This window comes from Chrysemys picta, chromosome 18 (assembly GCF_011386835.1).
Source record: "Chrysemys picta bellii isolate R12L10 chromosome 18, ASM1138683v2, whole genome shotgun sequence".
Classification (NCBI taxonomy): domain Eukaryota; kingdom Metazoa; phylum Chordata; order Testudines; family Emydidae; genus Chrysemys; species Chrysemys picta.
In genome coordinates this window covers 194,005-217,705 of record NC_088808.1, presented here as the reverse complement: position 1 = coordinate 217,705, position 23,701 = coordinate 194,005, and the positions used below count along the sequence as shown (strand labels likewise).

At 47.0% G+C, this 23,701-nt stretch overlaps 2 protein-coding genes across 7 annotated transcripts in view; one reads left to right on the top strand and one right to left on the bottom strand.

Annotated features, from left to right (window-relative positions):
* The window catches only part of SLC31A1 (solute carrier family 31 member 1), a 71,955-nt gene extending 54,920 nt beyond the window's left edge, over nucleotides 1-17,035 (top strand). For all 6 annotated transcript variants that reach the window (XM_005295585.4, XM_065572464.1, XM_024110377.3 and 3 more), the window contains 4 exons: nucleotides 2,792-2,961; nucleotides 10,839-10,911; nucleotides 11,303-11,471; nucleotides 13,141-17,035. In XM_005295585.4, coding sequence (XP_005295642.2) covers nucleotides 2,839-2,961; nucleotides 10,839-10,911; nucleotides 11,303-11,471; nucleotides 13,141-13,342 — 567 coding nt within the window. In that variant the 5' untranslated portion in view covers nucleotides 2,792-2,838 and the 3' untranslated portion in view covers nucleotides 13,343-17,035. The remainder of the gene's footprint in view (nucleotides 1-2,791; nucleotides 2,962-10,838; nucleotides 10,912-11,302; nucleotides 11,472-13,140) is intronic.
* A 2,120-nt stretch (nucleotides 17,036-19,155) lies between these two features.
* On the bottom strand, nucleotides 19,156-23,699 carry CDC26 (cell division cycle 26). Its single transcript, XM_005295588.4, has 3 exons — nucleotides 23,562-23,699; nucleotides 22,077-22,185; nucleotides 19,156-19,480 (listed from the first exon to the last, which is right to left on the bottom strand). The coding sequence occupies exons 2-3, from the start codon at nucleotides 22,155-22,157 to the stop codon at nucleotides 19,304-19,306; spliced, it is 258 nt and encodes an 85-aa protein (XP_005295645.1). The 5' UTR covers nucleotides 22,158-22,185; nucleotides 23,562-23,699; the 3' UTR covers nucleotides 19,156-19,303.
* Nucleotides 23,700-23,701: the final 2 nt, after the last annotated feature.

The window sequence follows — 23,701 nt, the reverse complement described above, 5'->3', positions numbered from 1 at the left end:
GCCTCCAGCCCCACCGGCCCCCGAGCCCCCAGCCCGGCCGACTGCCGGCTTCCGAGCCCCCGGCCCGGCCCGGCCGACCACCGGCTTCCGAGCCCCCGGCCCCGCCAACCGCCGGCTCCCGAGCCCCCGGCCCGGCCCCGCCGACCGCCGGCTCCCGAGCCCGCGGCCCAGCCCCGCCGACCGCCGGCTCCCGAGCCCGCGGCCCCGCCGACCGCCGGCTCCCGAGCCTCCAGCCCCACCGGCCCCCGAGCCCCCAGCCCGGCCGACTGCCGGCTTCCGAGCCCCCGGCCCGGCCCGGCCGACCGCCAGCCCCCGAGCCGCTGGCCCCCGAGCCCCCGGCCCGGCCGGCCCCGAGCCCCCGGCCTGGCCGGCCCCCGAGCCCCCGGCCCGGCACCGCCGGCCCCCATGTCCCGATTTTCCCGGACATGTCCGGCTTTTTGGGATTTCCCCCCGGACGGGGATTTGGAGCCCAAAAAGCCAGACATGTCTGGGAAAATCCGGACGTATGGTAACCCTAATTAAAGACATCAGTGGGGGAATGAAGGCGGTTTCCTGTGGGGGGCACGGGGGATTTCATATTATCCTACTGTGGGAAGGGAGGGGTGGCAGAATGCACAAAATCCTCAAACTCTGGAAACATCACTTAATTATTTAGCTTAAAGGGGTTCTCAAACTGGGGGTCAGGACCCCTCAGGGGGTCACAAGGTTATTACATGGGGGGTCGCGAGCTGTTAACCTCCGCCCCAAACCCTGCTTTGCTCCAGCATTTATAATGGTGTTTATTATATAAAAAAGTGTTTTTAATTTATAAGGGGGGGTCACAGTCAGAGGCTTGCTATGTGAAAGGGGTCACCAGTAAAAAAGTTTGAGAGCACTGGTAAACTCAGAGCTCACTCCAGCCTGCATCAGTTTCTGGTGTGCTTATCTCAGCCTCTCCCCTTCCACTTCCCAACCACCTAAAAACTTCTGCAATAGCTGGGCTGTTTCCTGATCACCATTGCTCCCATATTGAAGACCTTTCTCCATCTCTTCTGCACACAACACTCCCCTTCCCACTGTCTCCTGTAGCTTGTGGCTTTAGGATGGTTGAGGTGGGTTTTCATTTCATTGTTTTTTTTTTAAATTGGATCGTTTTGTTGTGAATAGAATCCTAGACCATAAAGGACCCAGAGCACAGTCTGTTGTAGTCAATAGGGCTACCTAGCACATCTCTCCAAGGGGAGCAGAGCAATGCTTTTCAGTTTTGTCAAGCACTGGGAGAGCCTTCAGGACTGGTGCTAAATGACTTAACTAAGACCACACGGCAAATTGCTGGTAGAGCTGGGAAGAGAGCCCAGGTCTCCTGAGTCTCTGTCTATTTGAGGCACCGTGCTTCTGCTCAAGGCCCTGGTTGCTCTGCAGTGCCCATGCAGCATGTCTCTTGCATGACCTAATATACAGGGCTGTACAGTTGTTTGCCCCTTTGCTTGGGCAGGAGAGATTTGAGGTGTGTGTGTGTGTCCGCCTCCACTCTGGCTCTTTGGCTTTGAAATTTAACAGTTGTATGTGCATGTAGATGAGGCAATAGGCCCTTCAGATGCATTGAACAAATAAACACTGAGCCCACCTGTATTGCTTGCTCCCAGGTGAGAGCGCTGAGGATACAGTAGTGACTTTCTTCTGCTATTTGCACTAGCCCTTAATATTCCCTTAATTTACTCACAGTCTGATCATGCCTGTGTGGCCTCTGTACTCCTCATGCCAAACCCTTGAGTTTGGGCAGCAAATATGGAAAGAGGGATTCTTTCTTCCCCCTCTGCCCAGTAGATTATATTAGCTATATCATTCACTTCAATGTTTAATATGAGGTATAAGTTGTCCCCTTCTCTGTATCCCTATGCCTCACCGACTCTCCAGCTCCTTTCTAAATCTCCTCTGAACCCTTAATCCCTTTCTGCCTTTGCTCTTTTACTCTGCAGAGCATTTTGAGATCAGCTCCTGTGACAGGCGCCACACCCCAGGGAGGGGGAGAAACCATGACCACTATTAACCATTTATTCGCTCTCTCCTTGTTCTAAAGTGCCTGTCCAGACCCACTTGATTTGCAGTAAACAGATTTAATGGGTTTGGATTTGCAGCCTTCTATATGTTTTTCTCTCTCTCTCATTATGTCTAAAGTAATTAGAGGGAGAGGTAAAGAACAAAAGTTCCTCAAAATGTGACTGGCTTGCCTGGGGCTATTCCAGACCTTTTCGTGAGCAATAACTCTTGTCCCAAACTAATTCAATTTTTGGATAGACCTGTTCCCAATCAAATGCATGGCTGCCAATTAGGAGAATTATTGTGAATCTGATCTTTTGATAGATTGAATTAAAATGGGGCTTGGGAGCAATTAGATTCTGAAGCAACAAAAGTCAGCTTTTGCATGTTCAACGTCTGGAGTTTAGAGGAGACTTTTTCACAAGGATCCTTTCTTCCCTGCTGCATGTTTTCTCAATTGGATTGTAGGTTCTTCAGGGTAATGACCTTGTGTGCCTACCACCCACTAGAGAGTTGCAAAGATATTAAAGAAATTAACCTAATGGACACACACCTCATTGGAAATGCAACATTTGCTTTGAGTTCTGTGTACGGAGCTTGAGGGATGATGGTATGTCCCAAGCCATAAGCCACATCTCTAGGACAGCAGTTTTCATGGTGTGGCTTGTTGGAGGCCTGACTTCTTCTTTGTGGACAAAGAAACTGCCTTCTGTTTGTGGAAGGGTTTCCTGTGACTCTTGCCCTAATGTCCATTATTCCATCTTTCTTCAAGGCTCCCACTGTCCTGTGTGTGCCATCATTGACAACTCTGCAGTAAAGATGTCCAGCCACCATGCAAACAGCTCCATGGCATCCACCTCTGAGCATTATCATCCGACCTCGGAACATCATCACCCTACAACATCACCGGGGCACAATCATGGAGAAGGGATGATGATGATGGTAAGTGAAGTCCAGAAAAGTACACATCATCCAGAGCTTAAGCTGAGCTCAGTTTCCAAAGTCCAAAGACTTTTGCCTCCCTGAACAGGTGGCTCTTTGTAGCAAGGAGTCAGAATCAGTTTTCTAAAATGCTTATTTATTAATGTTTAGCTGCAGGGAGGACATGACTTAGTAGTACTAAATCCATCCACCCAGTTACTGAGCTCACTTCCTGAGGGGTGTTTCTCTACAAGGATTCTTTAAATCCTCTAATATTGCTGCTTGCCCCAAATGTGCTGTTCTGTCTTCAGTGGCAGCTGCTAACATAAATGAAAATCTGTCCTGCCTTGGTTTGTGTGTCTGAGCTGGGAGAGGCAAGAAGGGCAGTTTCCCCAGAGGATATTCGGTCATATGAAATGTGTTCAAGAGTTGGGCTCATTTTATTGCAAACTGTGCTTCCCTTGCAGAAAGCCAGGTAGCCTGCATGCTTGGCACCCCACCTTTTGTGAGCAGAAGACATGCATGAAAGCCTGAGTGTTTCTGGAAGGGCCTCTCTAGGCATTTGCTGGGATAGCTGCTCAGAGTCATTTGGACCAAAGAACATGTGATCTTTCCTTACTGGGATTCTCCTATAGACAAAAGGAAATTAATAGAACAGTGGTTCTCAAACTTTTATATTGGTGACCCCTTTCATATAGCAAGCCTCTGAGTGTGACCCCCTTTATGAATTAAAAACACTTTTATATATTTAACACCATTATAAATGCTGAATGCAAAGTGGGGATTGGGGGCTGACAGCTCGCGACCCCGCCATGTAATAACCTCGTGACCCCCTGAGGGGTCCTGACCCCCATTTGAGAACTCCTGGAATAGAACTCTTCACCTGAGCTCTTAGCAAAAACATTAACCAGCTCTGTGAAGAACATTCACTGTAATAAATGAGAGAAGGATCTAAGTTATGACTGAATCAAAGTAACCAAGCCCAACCCCATTCCTTAACTCATCCCCATGCCCTGAGTGCAGGACAGTGCCAGGCTGAATGTACAGTATCTTGGTGGGTGCCAGTTTGTGTGTCAATCACCATGTTGTTTCCTCTACTGTAGGAGTGGGCAAACTTTTTGGCCCGAGGCCCACATTGGGGTTGCAAAATTGTATGGAGGGCCGGGTAGTGAAGGCTGTGCCTCCCCAAACAGCCTGGCTCTGCCCCCTATCAGACCTCCTCCCACTTCCCGCCCCCTGACTGCCCCCCTCAGAACTCCCAAACCATCCAACCCCCCTCACTCCTGGTCCCCTGACCACCCCCTCCCGAAGCACCCCCAACCGTAATCACACCCCCTCCCCCGGACCCCACTGCCATCCAACCCCCCCACTCCCTGTCCCCTGACTGCCCGCCCCCAACTCCCTGCCCCTTATCCAACACCACGGCCCCGCCCCCCACCCCCTTGACACGCTGCCCCACCCCACAGAGTGCTGCCCGCATAGCAGCGTGACTCTGGGGGAGGGGGGAAGGTGGAGGAAGGGCTGGGGGGAGCCTCCCCAGCCGAGAGCTCAGGGGCCGGGCAGGATGGTTCCACAGGCTGTGGTTTGCCCACCCCTGCTCTACTGATTGGGAGAGGGCATAGGAGCCTGTGACGGGTTGGATCACAGAAACCCTCTTGGGAGCTGCCACCTGATGTGCCAAGACTACTTCTGCCCCTGCTTTCCTGCCGTGTCAGCTAGGACTTCAGTGCCCTGCCTGGTTTGAACCAGACTCACTAGCCTGCTACAAACCCAGACCCAGGTCTGAATCATGTCCCCTAACAGCTGTAGGCTTTCCTGGAAGCAGCTAACAGAGGTGTTCTTGTCTTTAACACTCAGATGCCCAATTCCCAATGGGGTCTAAACCCAAATAAATCCATTTTACCCTGTATAAAGCTTACGCAGGGTAAACTCAAATTGTTCACTCTCTATAACACTGATAGAGAGATATGCACAGTTGTTTGCCCACCCAGGTATTAACACATACTCTGAGTTGATTAATAAGTAAAAAGTGATTTTATTAAATACAGAAAGTAGGATTTAAGTGGTTCCAAGTAGTAACAGACAGAACAAAGTAAGTCACCAAGCAAAATAAAATAAAACATGCAAATTATGTCTAATCAAACTGAATACAGATAATCTCACCAGTAAGCTTCCTTTTACAAAAAGAACAGGAGTACTTGTGGCACCTTAGAGACTAACAAATTTATTAGAGCATAAGCTTTCGTGGGCTACAGCCCACTTCTTCGGATGCTGTAGCCCACGAAAGCTTATGCTCTAATAAATTTGTTAGTCTCTAAGGTGCCACAAGTACTCCTGTTCTTTTTGCGGATACAGACTAACACGGCTGCTACTCTGAAACCTTCCTTTTACAGACTAATCTCCTTTTAGTCTGGGTCCAGTAATCACTCACACCCCTTGCAGTCACTGTCCTTTGTTCCAATTTTCTTTCAGGTATCTTTGGGGGTGGAGAGGCTCTCTCTTTAGCCAGCTGAAGACAAAATGGAGGGGCCTCCCCGGGCTTAAATAGACTTTCTCTTGTGGGTGGAGACCCCCTCCTCTCTCCTATGCAAAGTCCAGCTACAAAATGGAGTATTGGAGTCACCTGGGCAAGTCACATGTCCGTGCATGACTGAGTTCCTTACCAGCCAAGCCACATTCCTGGGAAAGTCCAGATGTGGACTGGTATTTCCAAGTTCATTGTTGGCTTAAGTGTTTCTTGATGAGGCACTTACTGAGAATAGTCTTTTCTCAGGAAGCCGACCAACTGCTTCACTACAGACTACTTAGAATCAAACAAGTATGCAGCCAATATTCATAACTTCGAGTACAAAAATGACACGTGCATACAAATAGGATTAATAGATTCAGTAGATCATGACTTTACAGAGATATGTTACATGGCATATGTAGCAGAAAACACATTCTAGTTATGTTATATAAGCATATTTCCATAAAGCCTTATGGGTGGCACTGTCACAGTGCCCTCTTGCCAGCAGAGGTAGACAGAAACTTTCCCTCTAATCCCCCTGGCTGGCTGTCTCCATTGTTCTCCTCTCACTACAGGTGGAAATACCTTACTGACTGGCTCCACTAGCTTTCTGGTATTTGTGCTGCTTTTTCTCTTTCAGTTCCTCCCCCTAGGACTGAGAGTTGTGTCTTTGCACCCATTTTCATACTAAATGTTATGTGGCAGCCACTGCAGATGCTGCTCCTATAAGGGGGAAGGGATAGCTCAGTGGTTTGAGCATTAGCCTCCTTAAACCCAGGGTTGTGAGTTCAATCCTTGAGAGGACCATTTAGGGAACTGGGGTAAAAATCTGTCTGGGGATTAGTCCTGCTTTGAGCAGGGGGTTGGACTAGATGACCTCCTGAGGTCCCATCCAATCCTGATATTCTATGATTAAATGGACCCTGCATACTGTGGCCCACTGGAGAGAGGGGCCATTCCACTCACTTAGCATTTGCTGCTGTCTGGTTTGCCATGTGAAATGAGATGGGTGACTTCCCTCCTTGCTATTACAGCTTCCTGAATCCTGCTGGTACCAGCCCAGACACCCACCCTGCATTTCTGTTATACTGGTGGAGTCAGGACTCTCTTCTGCGAAGCTCTCTCATCAATATGTATAGAGTGTGTGAAGGGACCTCAGGAGGTCATCTAGTCCATGCCCCTGCTCAAAGCAGGACTGTAGTGGGGTGGTTCCCCCGCTCCTGCCCGGAAGGGCTTAAAATAGCCCTGGCAGAGGGCTGGGGCAGGAGAAAAGCTGGGCTGATTGGCAGAGCAGCTGCAGCTGGGCCATGCCCCAATCAGGCCACAGCTGGCCTGTATAAAAGGCTGTGAGCCAGACTCCCAGAAGGAGTCTTTCTCCAGGCTGCCTGCAGTAAGGGTACTGGAAGTGAAGCAGGGCTGGGGAGAGCCACAGGAGCAGGGTAGCTCCAGGCTGGCAACTCCCAAGGCTGCAGGGCCTGGTCCAAGGCCCATAGAGGTACTGGGAGGCAGAGGAAGGCAGCAGGTCTGAACCCTCTTGCCTATGATGACTGGCTTTTACACTGCAGTCTGCCCGAGGGAGCGGAGGCTTGGTGATGACTGGCAGTAGCCCAGACTGAGGCAAGGTGGGGATTAGAGGGTTGGAGGTTTCCCAGAGAAGGGAGACCCATAGAGAGTGGTGGGGGTATTGCCAGGGGGCAGCCCCAGGGTAAAGAGGCACCCAGGTCTGGGAGGGACACGGGGGCCAGCTACAAGCAGGACACCGGCCTGCACAGGGTGCTCCGGAGGCTGGACAAGCTAATTCCCAGAAGCAACCAGCAGGAGGTGCTACAGGGGTGAGTCATACACCTTTACAAGGACCAATTCCCAACTAAATCATCCCAGTCAGGGCTTTGTCAAGCCTGACCTTAAAAACCTCTAAGGAAGGAGATTCTACCACCTCCCTAGGTAATCTATTCCAGTGCTTCACCACCCTCCTAGTGAAAATGTTTTTCCTGATATCCAATCTAAACCTCCCCCACTGCAACCTGAGACCATTAATCCTTGTTCTGTCATCTAGTACCACTGAGAACAGTCTAGATCCATCCTCTTTGGAACCCCCTTTCAGGTAGTTGAAAGCCGCTATCAAATTCCCCCTCATTCTTCTCTTCTGCAGACTAAATAATCCCAGTTCCCTCAGCCTCTCCTCATAAGTCATGTGCTCCAGCCCCCTAATCATTTTTGTTGTCCTCTGCTGGACTCTTTCCAATTTTTCCACATGCTTCTTGTAGTGCAGGGCCCAAAACTGGACACAGTACTCCAGATGAGGCTTCACGAATGCAGAATAGAGGGGAATGATCACATCCCTCTATCTGCTGGCAATGCCCCTACTTATACAACCCAAAATGCTGTTAACTTCCTTGGCAACAGGGGGCCACTGTTGACTCATATCCAGCTTCTAGGCCCTTTTCTGCAGAATTGCTGCCTAGCCACTCGGTCCCTAGTTTGTAGCAATTCATGGGATTCTTCTGCACTAAGTGCAGGGCTCAGCATTTGTCCATTGAATGTCATCAGATTTCTTTTGGCCCAATCCTCCAATTTGTCTAGGTCCCTCTGTATCCTATCTCTACCCTCCAGGGTATCTAACACTCCTCCCAGTTTAGTGTCATCTGCAAACTTGCTCAGGGTGTAATCCACGCCATTCTCCAGATCATTAACGAAGATATTGAACAAAACCGGCCCCAGGACCGACCTTTGGGGCACTCCTCTTCATACCGGCTGCCAACTAGACATGGAGCCATTGATCACTACCTGTTGAGCCTGATGATCTAGCCAGCTCTCTATCCACCATATAGTCCATTCATCCAGCCCGTACTTCTTTAACTTGCTGGCAAGAATACTGTGGGAGACTGTATCAAAAGCTTTGCTAAAGTCAAGGAATAACACGTCCACCGCTTTCCCCATTCCACACAGCCAGTTATCTCCTCATAGAAGGCAAGCAGGTTGGTCAGGCATGACTTTCCCTTGGTGAATCCATGTTGACTATTCCTGATCACCTTCCTCTCCTCTCAGTGCTTCAAAATTGATTCCTGCTCCATGATTTTTCTAGGGACTGAGGTGAGGCTAAAGGGACTGTAGTTCCCTTGGTTGTCATCCTTTCCTTTTTTAAAGATGGGCACTACATTAGCCTTTTTCCAGTCACCCTGAACCTCCCCCGATTACCATAAGTTTTCAAAGATAATGGCCAATGGCTCTGCAATCACATCCACCACCTCCTTTAGCACCCTCAGATGCAGTGCATCCAGCCCCATGAACTTGTGCTCGTCCAGCTTTTCTAAATAGTTTCTTTATCCACAGAGGCCTGGTCGCCTCCTCCCCATACTGTACTGCACAGTGCAGTAGTCTCGGAACTGACCTTGTTTGTGAAGACGGAGGCAAAAAAAGCATTGAGTACATTAGCTTTTCCATTCTTTGTCACCAGGTTTCCTCCCCCATTCAATAAGGGGCCCATACTTTCCTTGACCACTTTCTTGTTGCTAACATACCTGTAGAAACCCTTCTTGTTACTCTTAACATCCCTTAACATAAGAACATAAGAAAGGCCGTACCGGGTCAGACCAAAGGTCCATCTAGCCCAGTATCCTGTCGGCCGACAGTGGCCAATGCCAGGGTGCCCCAGAGGGAGTGAACCTAACAGGCAATGATCAAGTGATCTCTCTCCTGCCATCCATCTCCATCCTCTGTCAGACAGAGGCTAGGGATACCGTTCCTTACCCGTCCTGGCTAATAGCCATTAATGGACTTAACCACCATGAATTTATCCAGTTCTCTTTTAAACTCTGTTATAGTCCTAGCCTTCACAACCTTCTCAGGTAAGGAGTTCCACAAGTTGACTGTGCGCTGCGTGAAGAAGAACTTCCTTTTATTTGTTTTAAACCTGCTGCCTATTAATTTCATTTGATGACCACTAGTTCTTGTATTATGGGAATAAGTAAATAACTTTTCCTTATCCACTTTCTCCACATCACTCATGATTTTATATACTCTTCTATCATATCCCCTTGCTAGCTGCAACTCCAGTGTGATTTGGCCTTCCTGATTTCAGTCCTGCATGCCTGAGCAATATTTCTATACTCCTACCTAGTCATTTGTCCAATCTTCCACTTCTTGTAAGCTTCTTTTTTGTGTTTGTGTTGTGTGCAAGGATTTCACTGTTAAGCCAAGCTGGTCGCCTGCCATATATACTATTCTTTCTGCACATTGGGATGGTTTTGTTCCTGCAACCTCAATAAAGATTCTTTAAAATACAGCCAGCTCTCCTGGACTCCTTTCCCTGTCATGTTGTTCTCCCAGGGGATCCTGCCCATCAGCAGAAAAGTCTCCTTTTCTGAAGTCCAGAGTCCATATTCTGCTGCTCTCCTTTCTTCCTTGTGTCAGGATCCTGAACTTGACCATCTCATGGTCACTGCCTCCCAGGTTCCCATCCACTTTCACTTCCCCTACTAATTTTTCTGTTTGTGAGCAGCTGGTCAAGAAGAGCTCTGCCCCTAGTTGTTTCCTCCAGCACTTGCACCAGAAAATTGTCCCCTACAATTTCCAAAAACTTCCTGGATTGTCTGTGCATTGCTGTATTGCTCTCCCAGCAGATATCGGGGTGATTGAAGTCCCCCATGAAAACCAGGGCCTGTGATCTAGTAACTTCTGTTAGTTGCCTGAAGAAGACGCATCCTCTCTCTGTTCTGTCTTTAATTTACATTGTCATCTTTTTATAACCTGAAGACATCTGCCAGTAAGATTCGCAGATCTTTTTAACACTGGGGGGGGGGAAGGTGCATCGCCACAGAACTGTGCATCTTCAGACAACACACTGGGCACACCTTAACGATGTACGTGCGATCACTTTTTAAAAAGAAATTAACAAAACAATAAGCCCTTTATTTAAGTTTTATAGGTAGGGTTTGAAGGGTTAGATTTTTATGGATAAATGTTAATCACCGTGCACACACAAACTGACAAAACAAAATCCACTGATGGAAATTTACATATAGGCAAAGTAATAAAAATGCTGCTGGAGAAATTTTTAGAGTAAAATCCAGTGACTTTCCAATTAAAATAGTTGGTTACAAATGGACAAGCAACTAGTTACAGCTGTAACTGGAGTGTGCACAGCAATACCTAGCAGAAACTCAGACCGCAGTGCTACACTAGGTTTGTGGTAGAATGTTACTTCAACTATGTACTTAGTTACTGACCAGAATGAACTGCCTCCAAGGTTAACTCTAGTTATATTGTAACACAGTCCTTCCATTTAACTTCCTTAGGACTCATCTGTGTGCTCTGTGAAGCTCTATCTCCCTCCCTTGAAGCTTACACATCTTGCTGAGGTTTTAAATGATTTTTCTGTCTTGACCAGGACATGACTTTCCACTTCAGCTACAAGAACGTGCCGCTGCTGTTTTCTGGACTGGTGATCAATACACCTGGAGGTTAGTAAAGCTATTTTAGCAAAGCGGCTGACTTGTTGCTCACCACAGGCCAAACCAAAGGCTTGCTACTGGTCAGTCTTGTCTGAATGACCCCACCCCATGAGGTCATAGGTTCCTAGAGTGTCCAGGGCAAGATGGTTAACAGGTTGGAAATTGGGGCACAGAGGCTGAAGGTGATGGGATGACTTCCGTGTCACTATTTGAGTGTTGCACAAGCCTTAGCAAATGTGGTTGAGAGTTTCGCTTTATGGGGTTGGACATCGCACTCCCTGTGGCCTGTGCGGTGGGAGCTATTTGTTGGATTGTTAGGTGCTTTTCTCTGTGTGCTTGAAGCAGATGGCTCATCCTGTGCAGAGACAGTAACCTTGTTCTGTCCTTTCCTGTCTATCAGAAATGGCTGGTGCTTTTGTCGCAGTATTCTTCCTAGCCATGTTTTATGAGGGCCTCAAAATAGCCCGGGAGAGTCTGCTCCGTAAATCACAGGTCAGCATTCGCTACAACTCCATGCCTGTCCCGGGACCAAACGGCACCACTTTGATGGAGACGCACAAAACAGTTGGGTAAGAATTCACTTTCCTTCTAACACAAACCCTGCTCATCTCAGCAGAAAACACGAAGACTGAAACATAGCAAATTCTAGGCAGCTCAAATAGTTTTACTGCAGAAGACTAACTTCATGCTTGTACACGCTTCATCCTGAAGGAGCCTAAAGAATGAACTATAAATACAGGAACCTGCAGCTCCCTTTTTTGGAGGGAAGGGAATGCAACAGCTACTCTGCATCAGCCACATGAGGCCCTTTTTACGAAATAAAAGCAGGGGAAGCTCGTAGGGAGGTGTGCTGTTTCCACATTTTAATTTGGCCAGGACACTAGACTCTGCCTATTCTTACATAAGGCACCAAAGGATCTTTCTGTGCCCACGAGTGGTCAAGGCCTCTGTTTGCAGACAAGCTGCCCTGTGTGGCTGGCAATGAGGGCCAGGTAGTAAAATGAGCTGGAATGATTTTGACCCTCAAACCTTAGCAGCTGTGATCACTCTGTGAACCTCATTATTCCTTATCCAGGAATAACTGGTTTTATTACAAAGCACCCAGCTTCATGGAGGACATTCTAGTCATCTGTGACAAATACACATGACAGGAGATCTCTGCCCTTTACTATCCCATCTCTCTTGGTGTTTCATGGCCACCTTCAAAAAGATCTCAAAAAACCTAAGTGATTGGGCAACAAAATGGCAAATGAAATTTAATGTGGTTAAATGTAAAGTAATCCCAAATATACATACAATATGATGGGGGGCTAATTTAACTACAGCTAATCAGGAAAAAGATCTTGGAGTCATCGTGGATAGTTCTCTGAAGACGTCCACACAGTGTGCAGTGGCAGTCAAAAAGCCAACAGGATGTTAGGAATTATTAAAAAAAGAATAGAGAATAAGGCGGAGAATATTTTATTGCCCTTACATAAATCCATGGTGCACCCACATCTTGAATACTGTGTACAGATGTGATCTCATCTCAAAAAAGATATACTGGCATTAGAAAAGGTTCAGAGAAAGGCAACTAAAATGATTAGGGGTTTGGAACGGGTCCCGTATGAGGAGAGATTAAAGAGGCTAGGACTTTTCAGCTTGGAAAAGAGGAGACTAAGGGGGGCTATGATAGAGGTATATAAAATCATGAGTGGTGTGGAGAAAGTGGATAAGAAAAAGTTATTTACTTGCTCCCATAATATAAGAACTAGGGGCCACCAAATGAAATTAATGGGCAGCAGGTTTAAAACAAATAAAAGGAAGTTCTTCACACAGCACACAGACAACCTGTGGAACTCCTTGCCGGAGGAGGTTGTGAAGGCTAGGACTATAACAGGGTTTAAAAGAGAACTGGATAAATTCATGGAGGTTAAGTCCATTAATGGTTATTAGCCAGGATGGGTGAGGAATGGTGTCTCTAGCCTCTGTTTGTCAGAGGGTGGAGATGGATGGCAGGAGAGAGATCACTTGATCATTACCTGTTAGGTTCACTCCCTCTGGGGCACCTGGCATTGGCCACTGTCGGTAGGCAGGATACTGGGGTGGTAGGACCTATGGTCTGACACAGTACGGCCAGGCTTATGTTATGTAATTTGGCATTCCTAGCCCATGGGTTATTTTCTGTCTGCGGGGACCCTGCATTTCCCATCCTGTGACTCTTGTTCACTGACTGGTCATATTTTTCTGATTCCTCAGACAACAGATGCTGAGCTTCCCTCATCTCCTGCAGACAGTGCTGCACATCATACAAGTGGTGGTCAGTTACTTCCTCATGCTGATCTTCATGACCTACAATGCATACCTCTGCATAGCTGTGGCAGCAGGCGCAGGCACTGGCTACTTCCTCTTCAGCTGGAAAAAGGCAGTTGTTGTGGATATCACGGAGCACTGCCATTAATGCTGGACACAGAGCGAGAGCCTCTCTCTGCCCCTTCGCTCGCTCTAACTGCAGTCACCAAGAGGATGAGGATCATTCCCCGGCTGACTGAGACGCAACATACACCATGAAAATCAGTGTGTGTTTTACCACCAATGTCCTAGTCAGGACAATGCCTGGGCAGCTCACAGGGATTCCTGGTGTTGGGGATTTCCCACCCAGCAGCCTGGCACCCATGCTAGATGGACCAGCTCTTGAGGTCACACCAGAGCCACCCTTGACCACGATTTATGTTGTATTTGTAGATTTTCCCTGATTGAAATTATGTAGCAAGTAGATATTTACAAGATTATTGAACTGTCCTTTTAAAGCATTTTATTTTTAAAGAATAAATGCTCAGATCTGGGAGGTTTTATGAATGGTTGATAAAGGAGCCAGTATGAGACAATGGCTATTTTAATTTTCTAAAAAATTCTGTACTTAATGCCTGGGGGAGGGAGGCGGGGATGTGACTGATCTCTGGGCCAGCAAAACCCTCTGGGACAGTTTGTAGAAACTTCTGTCCACAAAATTAGAGTGCTGCTGGTAAATCACCAGAGGCCTAGTGGGCTCAGGTCTGCTCCGAGAAGCGTGCACCATTCTTATTAACTCCAGTGGGCATATTGTATCTGGGCCAGACTTGGGGCCGCTTTCAAGTCTGTTTAATGTTGCTGGTTTTCTGCTGTATTCTTGTTCTGCTCAGCTCTGAACAGCAGGAACATTTCAAACTGGCCACTTCGGCTTACTGATCATGCAATTGCATTTTTAAGTAGCAGAAAGAGACTTTAAATAAACCATTGAAACCCTGTTGATTTCATCTCGATTTTGCAGCCATGTACTGTTAGACTCAGATTTGTCATTCAATGCAAATTGTCAGCAGCTGGCTCTATTGTTCTGACTGTTTACAATATTGTGATTTTTCTTTTTTCTTTCCGGTTAAACCAAGTGACACGAAGAAAGCTATTAAAGAGTGACATTTCTGTAGAGGATATTCCTTGGCTGGGCTGGCAGGTAAAGAACCAAACTTGTGTAGGGAGGATATAGCAGCCTTAAAACTTGCTCCTCTTAGATGAGGGTTGGGGGATAAGAGACTGTAGGGTCAGTAAAAGGAGTTCCAACCCTGAGGACTCTTCTTTATCATAATCACCAAACTGGAACTTCTCAAAATGGCTGTGCTGGAGCAACCACTTCCAATGTCAGAGCTGGGCAGCAGCCACTGGAGAGCTTCCCACCCTCCAGCCAGGCCCCTCGTGCTAGGAGCCCAACAGATCTCACGAACAAGGCAGGGTTCAGGTCCTTCTGTGAGATCCCTGTGGGCAGCAGGGTTGATTCAATAGTTGGTGGTCTTCCCTCTGAGTCACAGCTAAACTGTGGAACTAGGGAATTCTGTGTTGCTAAGGTGCTAGAGATGAGATGTAAAGCTGAGTTCCTGACCGCTTTTTTAAAGATTTCTTGGTTTTCTGGGTAGGAGGTGGGCTGTTAGCTGAGTGTGCTGGCCTGATTCTGATGGGAGAAATGCTGTTCTGCCTCCTTAAATCCCCTTGCAGCTTAACTGGTTATTTTACACCACATCTCCTGTCCTAAGCAGCTGTGTGGTGTGAAATGACTGCTCGGGTTCTTGATGTGATCTCTGTATATTGTTGGTTCTGATACTTTGGCCTAAGGTCAATCTTGGGCCCTTGGAGCCCTTCTTGATCTGTGGGAAAGGTGGACCTGGGTCTCCCCCAAAGTGTCATGGAATGGGAAAGCTGGAGAACTGCTACTATTCAGAGTTGATTAGCTCATTTGTAAGGTACTTTGGGATGAAAGATGCTACAAAAATATCTGTTTTACAGCCCCTGAATGTGATGAGGGGCAGGGCTGCATGGTCTCAAGCAGCCTCTTACACAAACTCTACTATCCCCAGATGTTCTGAAATTAAGTAAAATCACCAGAGGGTGAGACATGGCAGAGGCAAGGAAGAAAAAGCTAGATTGGCCCAGGGGATGCATGGTCAGTGCGGCCTTAGAATCAGTCCCAACATGAACTTCAGTTCATGTTCTGGTCGTGTCCAAATAGCCACTGACCTCTCAGCACATTGTGGCTTGCTGCTACTTTAAGCAACTGCTGCCAGCTGTTAATGTCCCAGAAAGCTATGGGCTCAGCTGTGATGAACTGGCAGTAGTGTTTTCTTTGTCACCGTGTACTCATTGTAGAGTCTCTGAGGGCTTGTCTACACTTATATTTTATAGCGCTCGAACTTGCTGGCTCTGTTGTGAAAAATCACCCCCCCTGAGCACAGCAAGTCTGAGCACTTTAAAGCGCTAGTGTGGACAGGCTCCCAGCGCTCAGAGCTAAACACCTCATGGAGGTGGTTTACCAGGAGTGGTGGGAGAGCTCTCTCCCAGCGCTCACACATGAACACACTCGCACTTTCAGCTTTTGCCGTTTCATGTAGCTGATCAGCATGTGAATGAAAATCAAGGGGATCAGATGTGACTACCCCTTCTGGGATTTTGACAGGGGATAAGGAAGACTCCTGGCTCCATTCTTCCATGCCTGGCAGTGCAGGTTCTTCCCTTTACAATCCTGGTGTTTTCCAGACCCAAATAAATATCCAAGGTGATGTGGAAGGAGTGGCTTCCTGAGGAGTAACTAATGTACAGTGAAAACTAGGTAGGGTACAATAGTGCAGCAAAGTTCCAGCCAGACTGATGTCCTCTCTCCAGCAGTGGCCTGTACCAGCTGCATCATGGAAGGAAAAAGCCTCCTAATGTACTTCAAACAATTCTCTCCTGTCATAGCACTTAGCGCCCCCCCCCCTCAACTCCCTCCTTTCTGCCTCCTAGCTGTTAATGGCTCCATGCCCTGAAGTTTAAGTAACTTCACTAGAGGGGTTGGCACTGGTTCAAGTGCATGAAGTATATTCTGATGCTAGTCAGGCCAAGGCTGGGAGAGGAAGAGAGGGGCACATCGGTAACAAGTACAATTCAAAACTACTCTTCCCCATCCCCCATACATGAATTGTGCCTCTCTACTCGAGCCTGGTTGCAGCATGCTTTCTCTGCTTGATGAGACCCTGCTGTCTCACAATGTCCACAGACTTTACTAGCCTGAATCATTGTATTTCATAAGTTTGCTAAGAGTGGCCAGGGCCATGTCTTAGCCTTGAGGCTCACTTAATGAGTGTGCCCCTATTATCTCTGTGGGCTTCTCATGAGCCTTCAGTCTATGGCCAGGTTTTACCCTTTGTGGTTAAATGTAAATTGACAATCTAGTGATGCGTTTATAAAATAAACTGACAGAGCCACATCCCTCACTGGGTTACAGTCTCCACATGGTACATCAGTCCTAACATCCCCGTGTTCCTGGCCCAGGCTGGTTGATTTGCCAACCTCTCTAGAGCACCTTCTAGTAACACCCCTTTTCCTGCCTGGAATCTTTTGCAGGAGTGTTTGAGGCAGACCTGATGCTGACACTAGACTTCTATTGGAGGAAAGCCTCCCTCCAATGACTAATAATTGTTCTTAAACAATACATTTATTTAACAAGCTTAAAGATAATGTATGATGAGCTGTATGCAAGTATGTTGTTTTCAGACTGTGCCTCCTGATTGTGACCTTGGATGAATTAGTGTTCACTCAACTCCTAGGCTCTGAATTCTGTTGCAAATAAACTGTCTTTTGTTGCTTTTTTTTTTTATCTAAGTGCCTTTAGGAAACAATTGGGGGTAGTGCCTTTTAGTTGAGCTATAGCTGGTTCCAGCTGTATCACAGGGTTGGTTACAGGGGACCATGACTTTGTTTTTAAATCCACTGTTCTGGAAACAACTTGTTTGAAATGAAAATAGAGCTCTTCCTGTATATAATTAGTTAATAAAGTAGACTGCATTTTATTGGGGTGGAAGTGTCTTGGAAGCTACCTCCAACATGGAAAAGGTAAAGCTGGGCACTGAGCCAGAGCAGACACCACCAGTCTCCACGAAGAGTAACTACCCAGCTGTAAGTGGCTGATGCAGTCAGCACCTAGACTGCTCAACATGGCCTTATCCCGAGTTCCTTTCCAGCCGACCCACCTTCACAGGACAAGTACACTGCAGAGGCTTTGAGTACCAGGCTTGCTGTGTTTAAGAATGGAGAAAAGAAACAGCATCTGCTGGGGCACTTGAGTACCAATACCAGCCCATGAAAAACAGCCTTCAAAGCTCTTGGGATAGTAGTGCTGGAGCTCACTGATGCATGACCAGCAAGGGTAACTTTTCTGCTCATGTAAGCTTACAAGGGATAGGAAAAGTCAAGGAGAGGAACAGTAGTGAGCAGATTTTGGAGGGGCCATAAACCTACAGTTGTTTCAAGTGGGTGAATAGCAATGCTGGAGAGGAATTTAGTATGATAGATGAGTTTATAACTAGGAGTAGCAGGACAAAACTAAGACAAGGAAAATCTGCCCCTGTGTAGTACTGGTCTCCCTCAAAAAATGGTGGTTACTCCATCACTTGGGCTACTTGGAACAAGAATGGCCAATGCGTCAAAAACTGGTGGGAAACAACCTTGGACAGAAGGTGATAAAGAGATGTTAACTTAGTCATCCACTCTGAGGGTCCATGTCCTGCCTTCTGTCCCCAGGCTCAGCCAGTAGGGAGTGGAGTGTCAGTCTTGTACACCAAGACTCAGTTCCCTCAGTTTTTGTAACCTAGCTTTCTCTCAGTCATTTACTTGTGTGGCCTGAACTCCATCCCTTTAGCTGACCATGACCTCACTCAGGTACAGGTGCTGGCCATGCAGCCAGTTAACCCTAGCACTGCTAACTTTCATCTCAGATCTGTGTATTTTGCTGATCAGCCTCTGCCAGAAAACAATCTATTTAGGCATATTTTTTGTCTGTGACATTAAGCTATACAGCTATGATTAGTGGCCTTTGCTCTTTACAGCCAATGCCCCTCAGCACTCTAAAAATCCTCTCCAAATAGCTACAGCCTAGTCACACGGACCGGCTTTTAATTATTTACTACTTCCATTGTCCAAGTCAAACTTATTTATCAGAAAGCCCACAAAGTGAGTCGCCTCCCATTTATACGCTTGCACTCTTGGATGTATTTAGAGAGGGAGATTGGATTGTGAAAAGGATTTGAGCCTTTCATCTGTGAGGCACCAGCTCAAATCCCCCTAGCTTGGCAGTAGCTGTCCGAATGCAGCTATGAAATGACTTCTGTGAAATGAGTTGAAGCCTGGTCCATTTCCTGGTAAACCAGCAATCCACATAGCAGCCATCGTACTTGGCTTCCTTCGTGGCACGCTCAGGAGAGGCCAAGGATTTGACAACTTGGGAGTAAACAGGAAGGCAGTTGTGCGAGCGCAGTATCTAGGGAAGTTTGCCCTGCCTCCCCCTGGTGTGCAGAGAAACTGAGGCTTTCACTCAGCTACCCAATCCATAAAAATGTGAGTGACACCTCTGAATTACTCCCCTGGGCTCAAACACCTGCACCACTTGGAGCTGGGTTTTTAAGAACATCAAAAAGATTGCTCCAGGGAGGCAGAGCTTTGCCTCTGTGCAAACCCCTATGGGGGCAGTGGCCTCGGTTGATTCCTGTTTTTCTACCCCACAGGAGGCCAACTCTGCTGTTAACATTTTCCATTAATCTTTACCTGCCCCTGTGTGTTTTCTGATACGTTAAGAGCCTCTCATTTAAAAAAAAATATTTATTTAAAACAAGGTGGCTGGGCAGAGGGGTTTCTGGAGGTACAGTAACAAGTCAAGTTAAAAACACATCCCACCAGCCTTGGGAAAAGGCAAACACTTTCTCCTATTGAAGCCCAAGACTCATTGGCAGACACAGGCCAGTCCCAGCCAACTCTAGAACTACCCAAACGGCCTTTGAACATCTCTGCCAGCACTGTCTGGGATGAACACCCCATCATGGTCCAATACTCAATTGCCCGTGGAAGGTGGCAGGCCATCAAATCTCTAGAATTCAAAACTTCCAAACTGGGAGGAACGGTTGTTGGGTTTGGGCTGAGGTTTGTAACCAATTCGGTCATTTATCATTTGTTCTCGACTCTTGTGGTCATTGCTCAGACCAATAGCTCCTTCTCCATCACCGGCTCCCACTTCATCCACATCTTCACGCTGCTTCTTACAACTCTGGGGGGTGGGGGGGAAAAGTGATCAACTAAAAATAAGGACAATGGAAAACTAGAGAAACTCTTCAATGGATGGAATGTTAGCACTGTCAAGGAGATGTCCATTTCAGCTCTGACAACTGACCACAGGGAGAGCCTTCAAACTGTGAAGGTATGAAAAATGTTAGGTAAGCTGATTTCATTACAGAGAAACTGCTTACAGACTGAACAAGTTCATTGGATGTTTTTGGATAGCCGTAATGATGAAAATTAGGGCTGTCAAGCAATTAAAAAAATTAATTGTGATTAATTATATTAACACATATATTATGTGTTAATAATAGAATAGCATTTATTTAAATATTTTTGGATGTTTTCTACATTTTCATATATTGATTTCAATTACAACACAGAATACAAAGTATAGTGCTCACTTTATATTTATTTTTGATTACAAGTATTTGCACTGTAAGAGAAATAGTATTTTTCAATTCACCTAATACAAGTATTGTAGTGCAATCTCTTTATCAAAGTTGAAAATGTACAATTATGTACAAAAAAAATCTGCATTCAAAAGTAAAACTATGTAAAATTTTGGAGCCTGCCAGTCCACTCAGTCCTTTTTGTTCAGCTAATTGCTCAAACAAGTTTTTTTACATTTGCAGGAAATAACGCTGCCCGCTTCTTGTTTACAATGTTATCTGAAAGTGAGAACAAGCGTTCTCATGACACTGTTGTAGCCGATATCACAAGATATTTATGTGCCAGATGCGCTAAAGATTCATAGGTCTCTTCATGCTTTAACTACCATTCAAGGGGACATGCGTCCATGCTGATAATGGGTTCTGCTTGATAACAATCCAAAGCAGTGTGGACCGACACTTGTTCATTTTCATAATCTGAGAAAGATGCCACCAGCAGAAAGTTGATTTTCTTTTTTGGTTATTCGGGTTCTGTAGGCGCCACATCGGAGAGTTGCTCTTTTAAGACTTCTGAAAACAAGTGCCACACCTCGTCCCTCTCAGATTTTGGAAGGCACTTCAGATTCTTAAACTTTGGGTCGAGTGCTGTAGCTATCTTTAGAAATCTCACATTGGTACCTTCTTTGCTTTTTGTCAAATCTGCTGTGAAAGTGTTCTTAAAATGAACATGTGCTGGATCATCATCCAAGACTCCTATAACATGAAATATATGGCAGAATGCGGATAAAACAGAGCAGACGACAATTGTAATTCTCCCCCAAGGAGTTCAGTCACAAATTTAATTAACACATTTTTTTTAACAAGCGTCATCAGCATGGAAGCATGTCCTCTGGAGTGGTGGCCGAAGCATGAAGGGACCTACGGATGTTTAGCATATCTGGTACGCAAATATCTTGCAATGCCAGCTACAAAAGTGCAATGCAAATGCCTGTTCTCACTTTCTAGTAACATTGTAAATAAGAAGAGGGCAGCATTATCTCCTGTAGATGTAAACACACTTGTTTGTCTTAGTGATTGGCTGAACAAGAAGTAGGACCTGTAGGCTCTGAAGTTTTACAGTTTTGTTTTTGAGTGCAGTTATGTAACAAAAAAATATGTACATTTGTAAGTTGCACTTTCAAAACAAAGAGATTGCACTACAGTATTTGTATGAGGTGAATTGAAAAATACTATTTATGATTTTTACAGTGCAAATATTTGTAATAAAAATATACACTTTGATTTCAATTACAACACAATATATATGAAAATGTAGAAAATCAAAAATATTGAATATATTTAAATTGGTATTCTATCGTTTAACAGTGCAATTAAAACTGATTAATTTTTAATCGCAATTAATTTGAGTTAATCGCGTGAGTTAACTGTGATTGACAGCCCTAATGAAAATATGTTGTCCCATAAGTGTTAATACACGAGTCACAGAATTAAGACATCTCACACCCCGCATGTATACAAATGGCTATCAATTAATAGGGGTGATGCTACAGTCACACAGGTGCATGGCAGTGCACTGCAAGTTAAAGATTTCCACTTCATATGGCTAAATTCAGTGCCTTGCATGGTGACAGGTTTCAAAGTGGTAGTTGTGAAGTACTCCTCGTTCTTTTTGCGGATCCAGACTAACACGGCGACCACTCTGAAACCTGCAAGTTAAGGGAAGCCAAGTCTTGCTCAGGATGCGTTTAGAGATAAAGTGAATGGAGGTCCCACAATTAGGGTCCCAAGAAAGCAAGTTCCAACATCAGAGTTCTCCATTGAGAATGACAGGCCCCAGAGGTACTAATTTAGGGACTGTCAAATCAAGACTCCCAGCTTCACTTGACTACTGAGAAGAGGAGAGAAGCAGATGTCTAAGATACACAACAGCCAACTTGAACTGCACCCAGACGTTAGCTGGAGGCTGCAGAGACTGTAGAGCAGAGAAGTAAGATGCTCGGTACATGAACCATCACTAAATGAAAAGGCTGCTGCTCTGCACTAGCTGAAATTTTCTATTGGTTTTTGTACATGCTCGTACACTGCTGCAGAGTGAGGTTCTATTCTCAGACAAGCCCCGTTATGCACAAATCCGAATTACCAGGGTTCAATCACCTGGTTTCCATACAGGAGTGTCTCCAGAAGGTTTACTCTCACCTCAAGATCCTTTCTAATGCTCTCAAACTCTTCTATATCATCTAGTTTCAGCTCCAGGCGGGTTGGTTTCCGACGCAGCATTTCGAATGCTTCTCAGACAAACTGGTTCCTGTTTGAATTTTTAATAGAGGGTCAGCAGAACCTGGCTATCTTGCACTAGTACAATGGTGGGCAAACTTTTTGACCCGAGGACCACATCTGGGTTAGGGTGACCAGATGTTCCGATTTTATAGGGACAGTCCCGATTTGTGGATCTTTTTCTTATATAGGCTCCTATTACTCCCCACCCCGTCCCGATTTTTCACACTTGGTATCTGGTCACCCTAATCTGGGTATAGAAATTGTATGGCAGGCCATGAATGCTCACAAAATTGGGGTTGGGGTGTACAAGGGGGTGAGGGCTCTAGCTGGGGGTGAGGGCTCTGGGGTGGGACTGTGGATGAGGGCTTTGGGTGTAGATAGGTACTCTGGGGTGGGACCAAGGGGTTTGGAGAGCAGGAGGGGGATCAGGGCTGGGGCAGGAGAGGGTGGCTCTGGCAAGCAGGCTTGGGGCAGCACTTACCTTAAGTGGCTCCCGGAAGCAGCGGCATGTCCCCCCTCCAGCTCCTACACAGAAGCGTGGCCAGGTGGCTCTGCTGTGTGCTGCCTTGTCCACAGGTGCTGCCCCTGCAACTCCCATTGGCTATGGTTCATAGCCAATATGAGCTACAGGGGCAGCATTTGGGCTGGGGGCAGCATGCAGAGCAGAGCCTCCTAGCTGCCCCTACGCGTAGAAGCCAGAGGGGGAACATGCCGCTGCTTTTGGGAGCCATGCAGAGCAGCTCCTGACCCTGTGCCCCAGCTGGAGTGGGGCAAGCCCCAGACCTCGTTCCACAGTGGGAGCTCAAGGGCTGGATTAAAAGGACTGGCGGACCAGATGCGGCTCACGGGCCGTAGTTTGCCCAACCCTGCACTAGTACAAGGGAGAACCAGACAAATGTCTGAACGTTGTAAATTAGCCAGTGACTAAGTATACTGTAGCACAGACTACTTGGCTTGTTACTCTGAAAACTGCAGTTTAGTTTTAATTAGCTAGAATGCTCCACAGCGTGACAACAAGGGCCTGCTGGCTATTGCTGCAAGTAAGGGGAGGTCTCAGAACAGGGCCTGGCCGCCTCTGATGGAATGGGGTGTGGATTGGGCAAGTAGATTAACTACCTCCTGCTGCAATTGACCAGTTATCATTTGCAATCCCCTAGTAACTAGACGTTGCACTCAGGCCAGGCCCATGTGCTGGGTATTGCGCACAGAATGGCCCCTGCCCGGACAGTTTACAATGGCACCAGTGGGTGAGGGCGGGGAGGGCGTTGCAGCCCTGGGCATAGGGATCCCCAGCCCTTGGTCTACAGAGGACCCCAATGGGCTCCTACACTCTCTCACTCCTCCCCGGCCCCAGGAGACCCACAGACCCCTGCCACCCCAAACGCCCCGGCCCCCAGCACTCACCGCCGGCCGCACCCGCCCTGGCCCGGCCCCGCCAAAAGCAAACGGGCCCCTAATCCGACCGGCCCTGCCGCCCCGTGGGACCACACCTCCCGGCATGCCCCGCGCCACTTTCCGGGCCGGCCAGCCCCTCCCTCCATGCC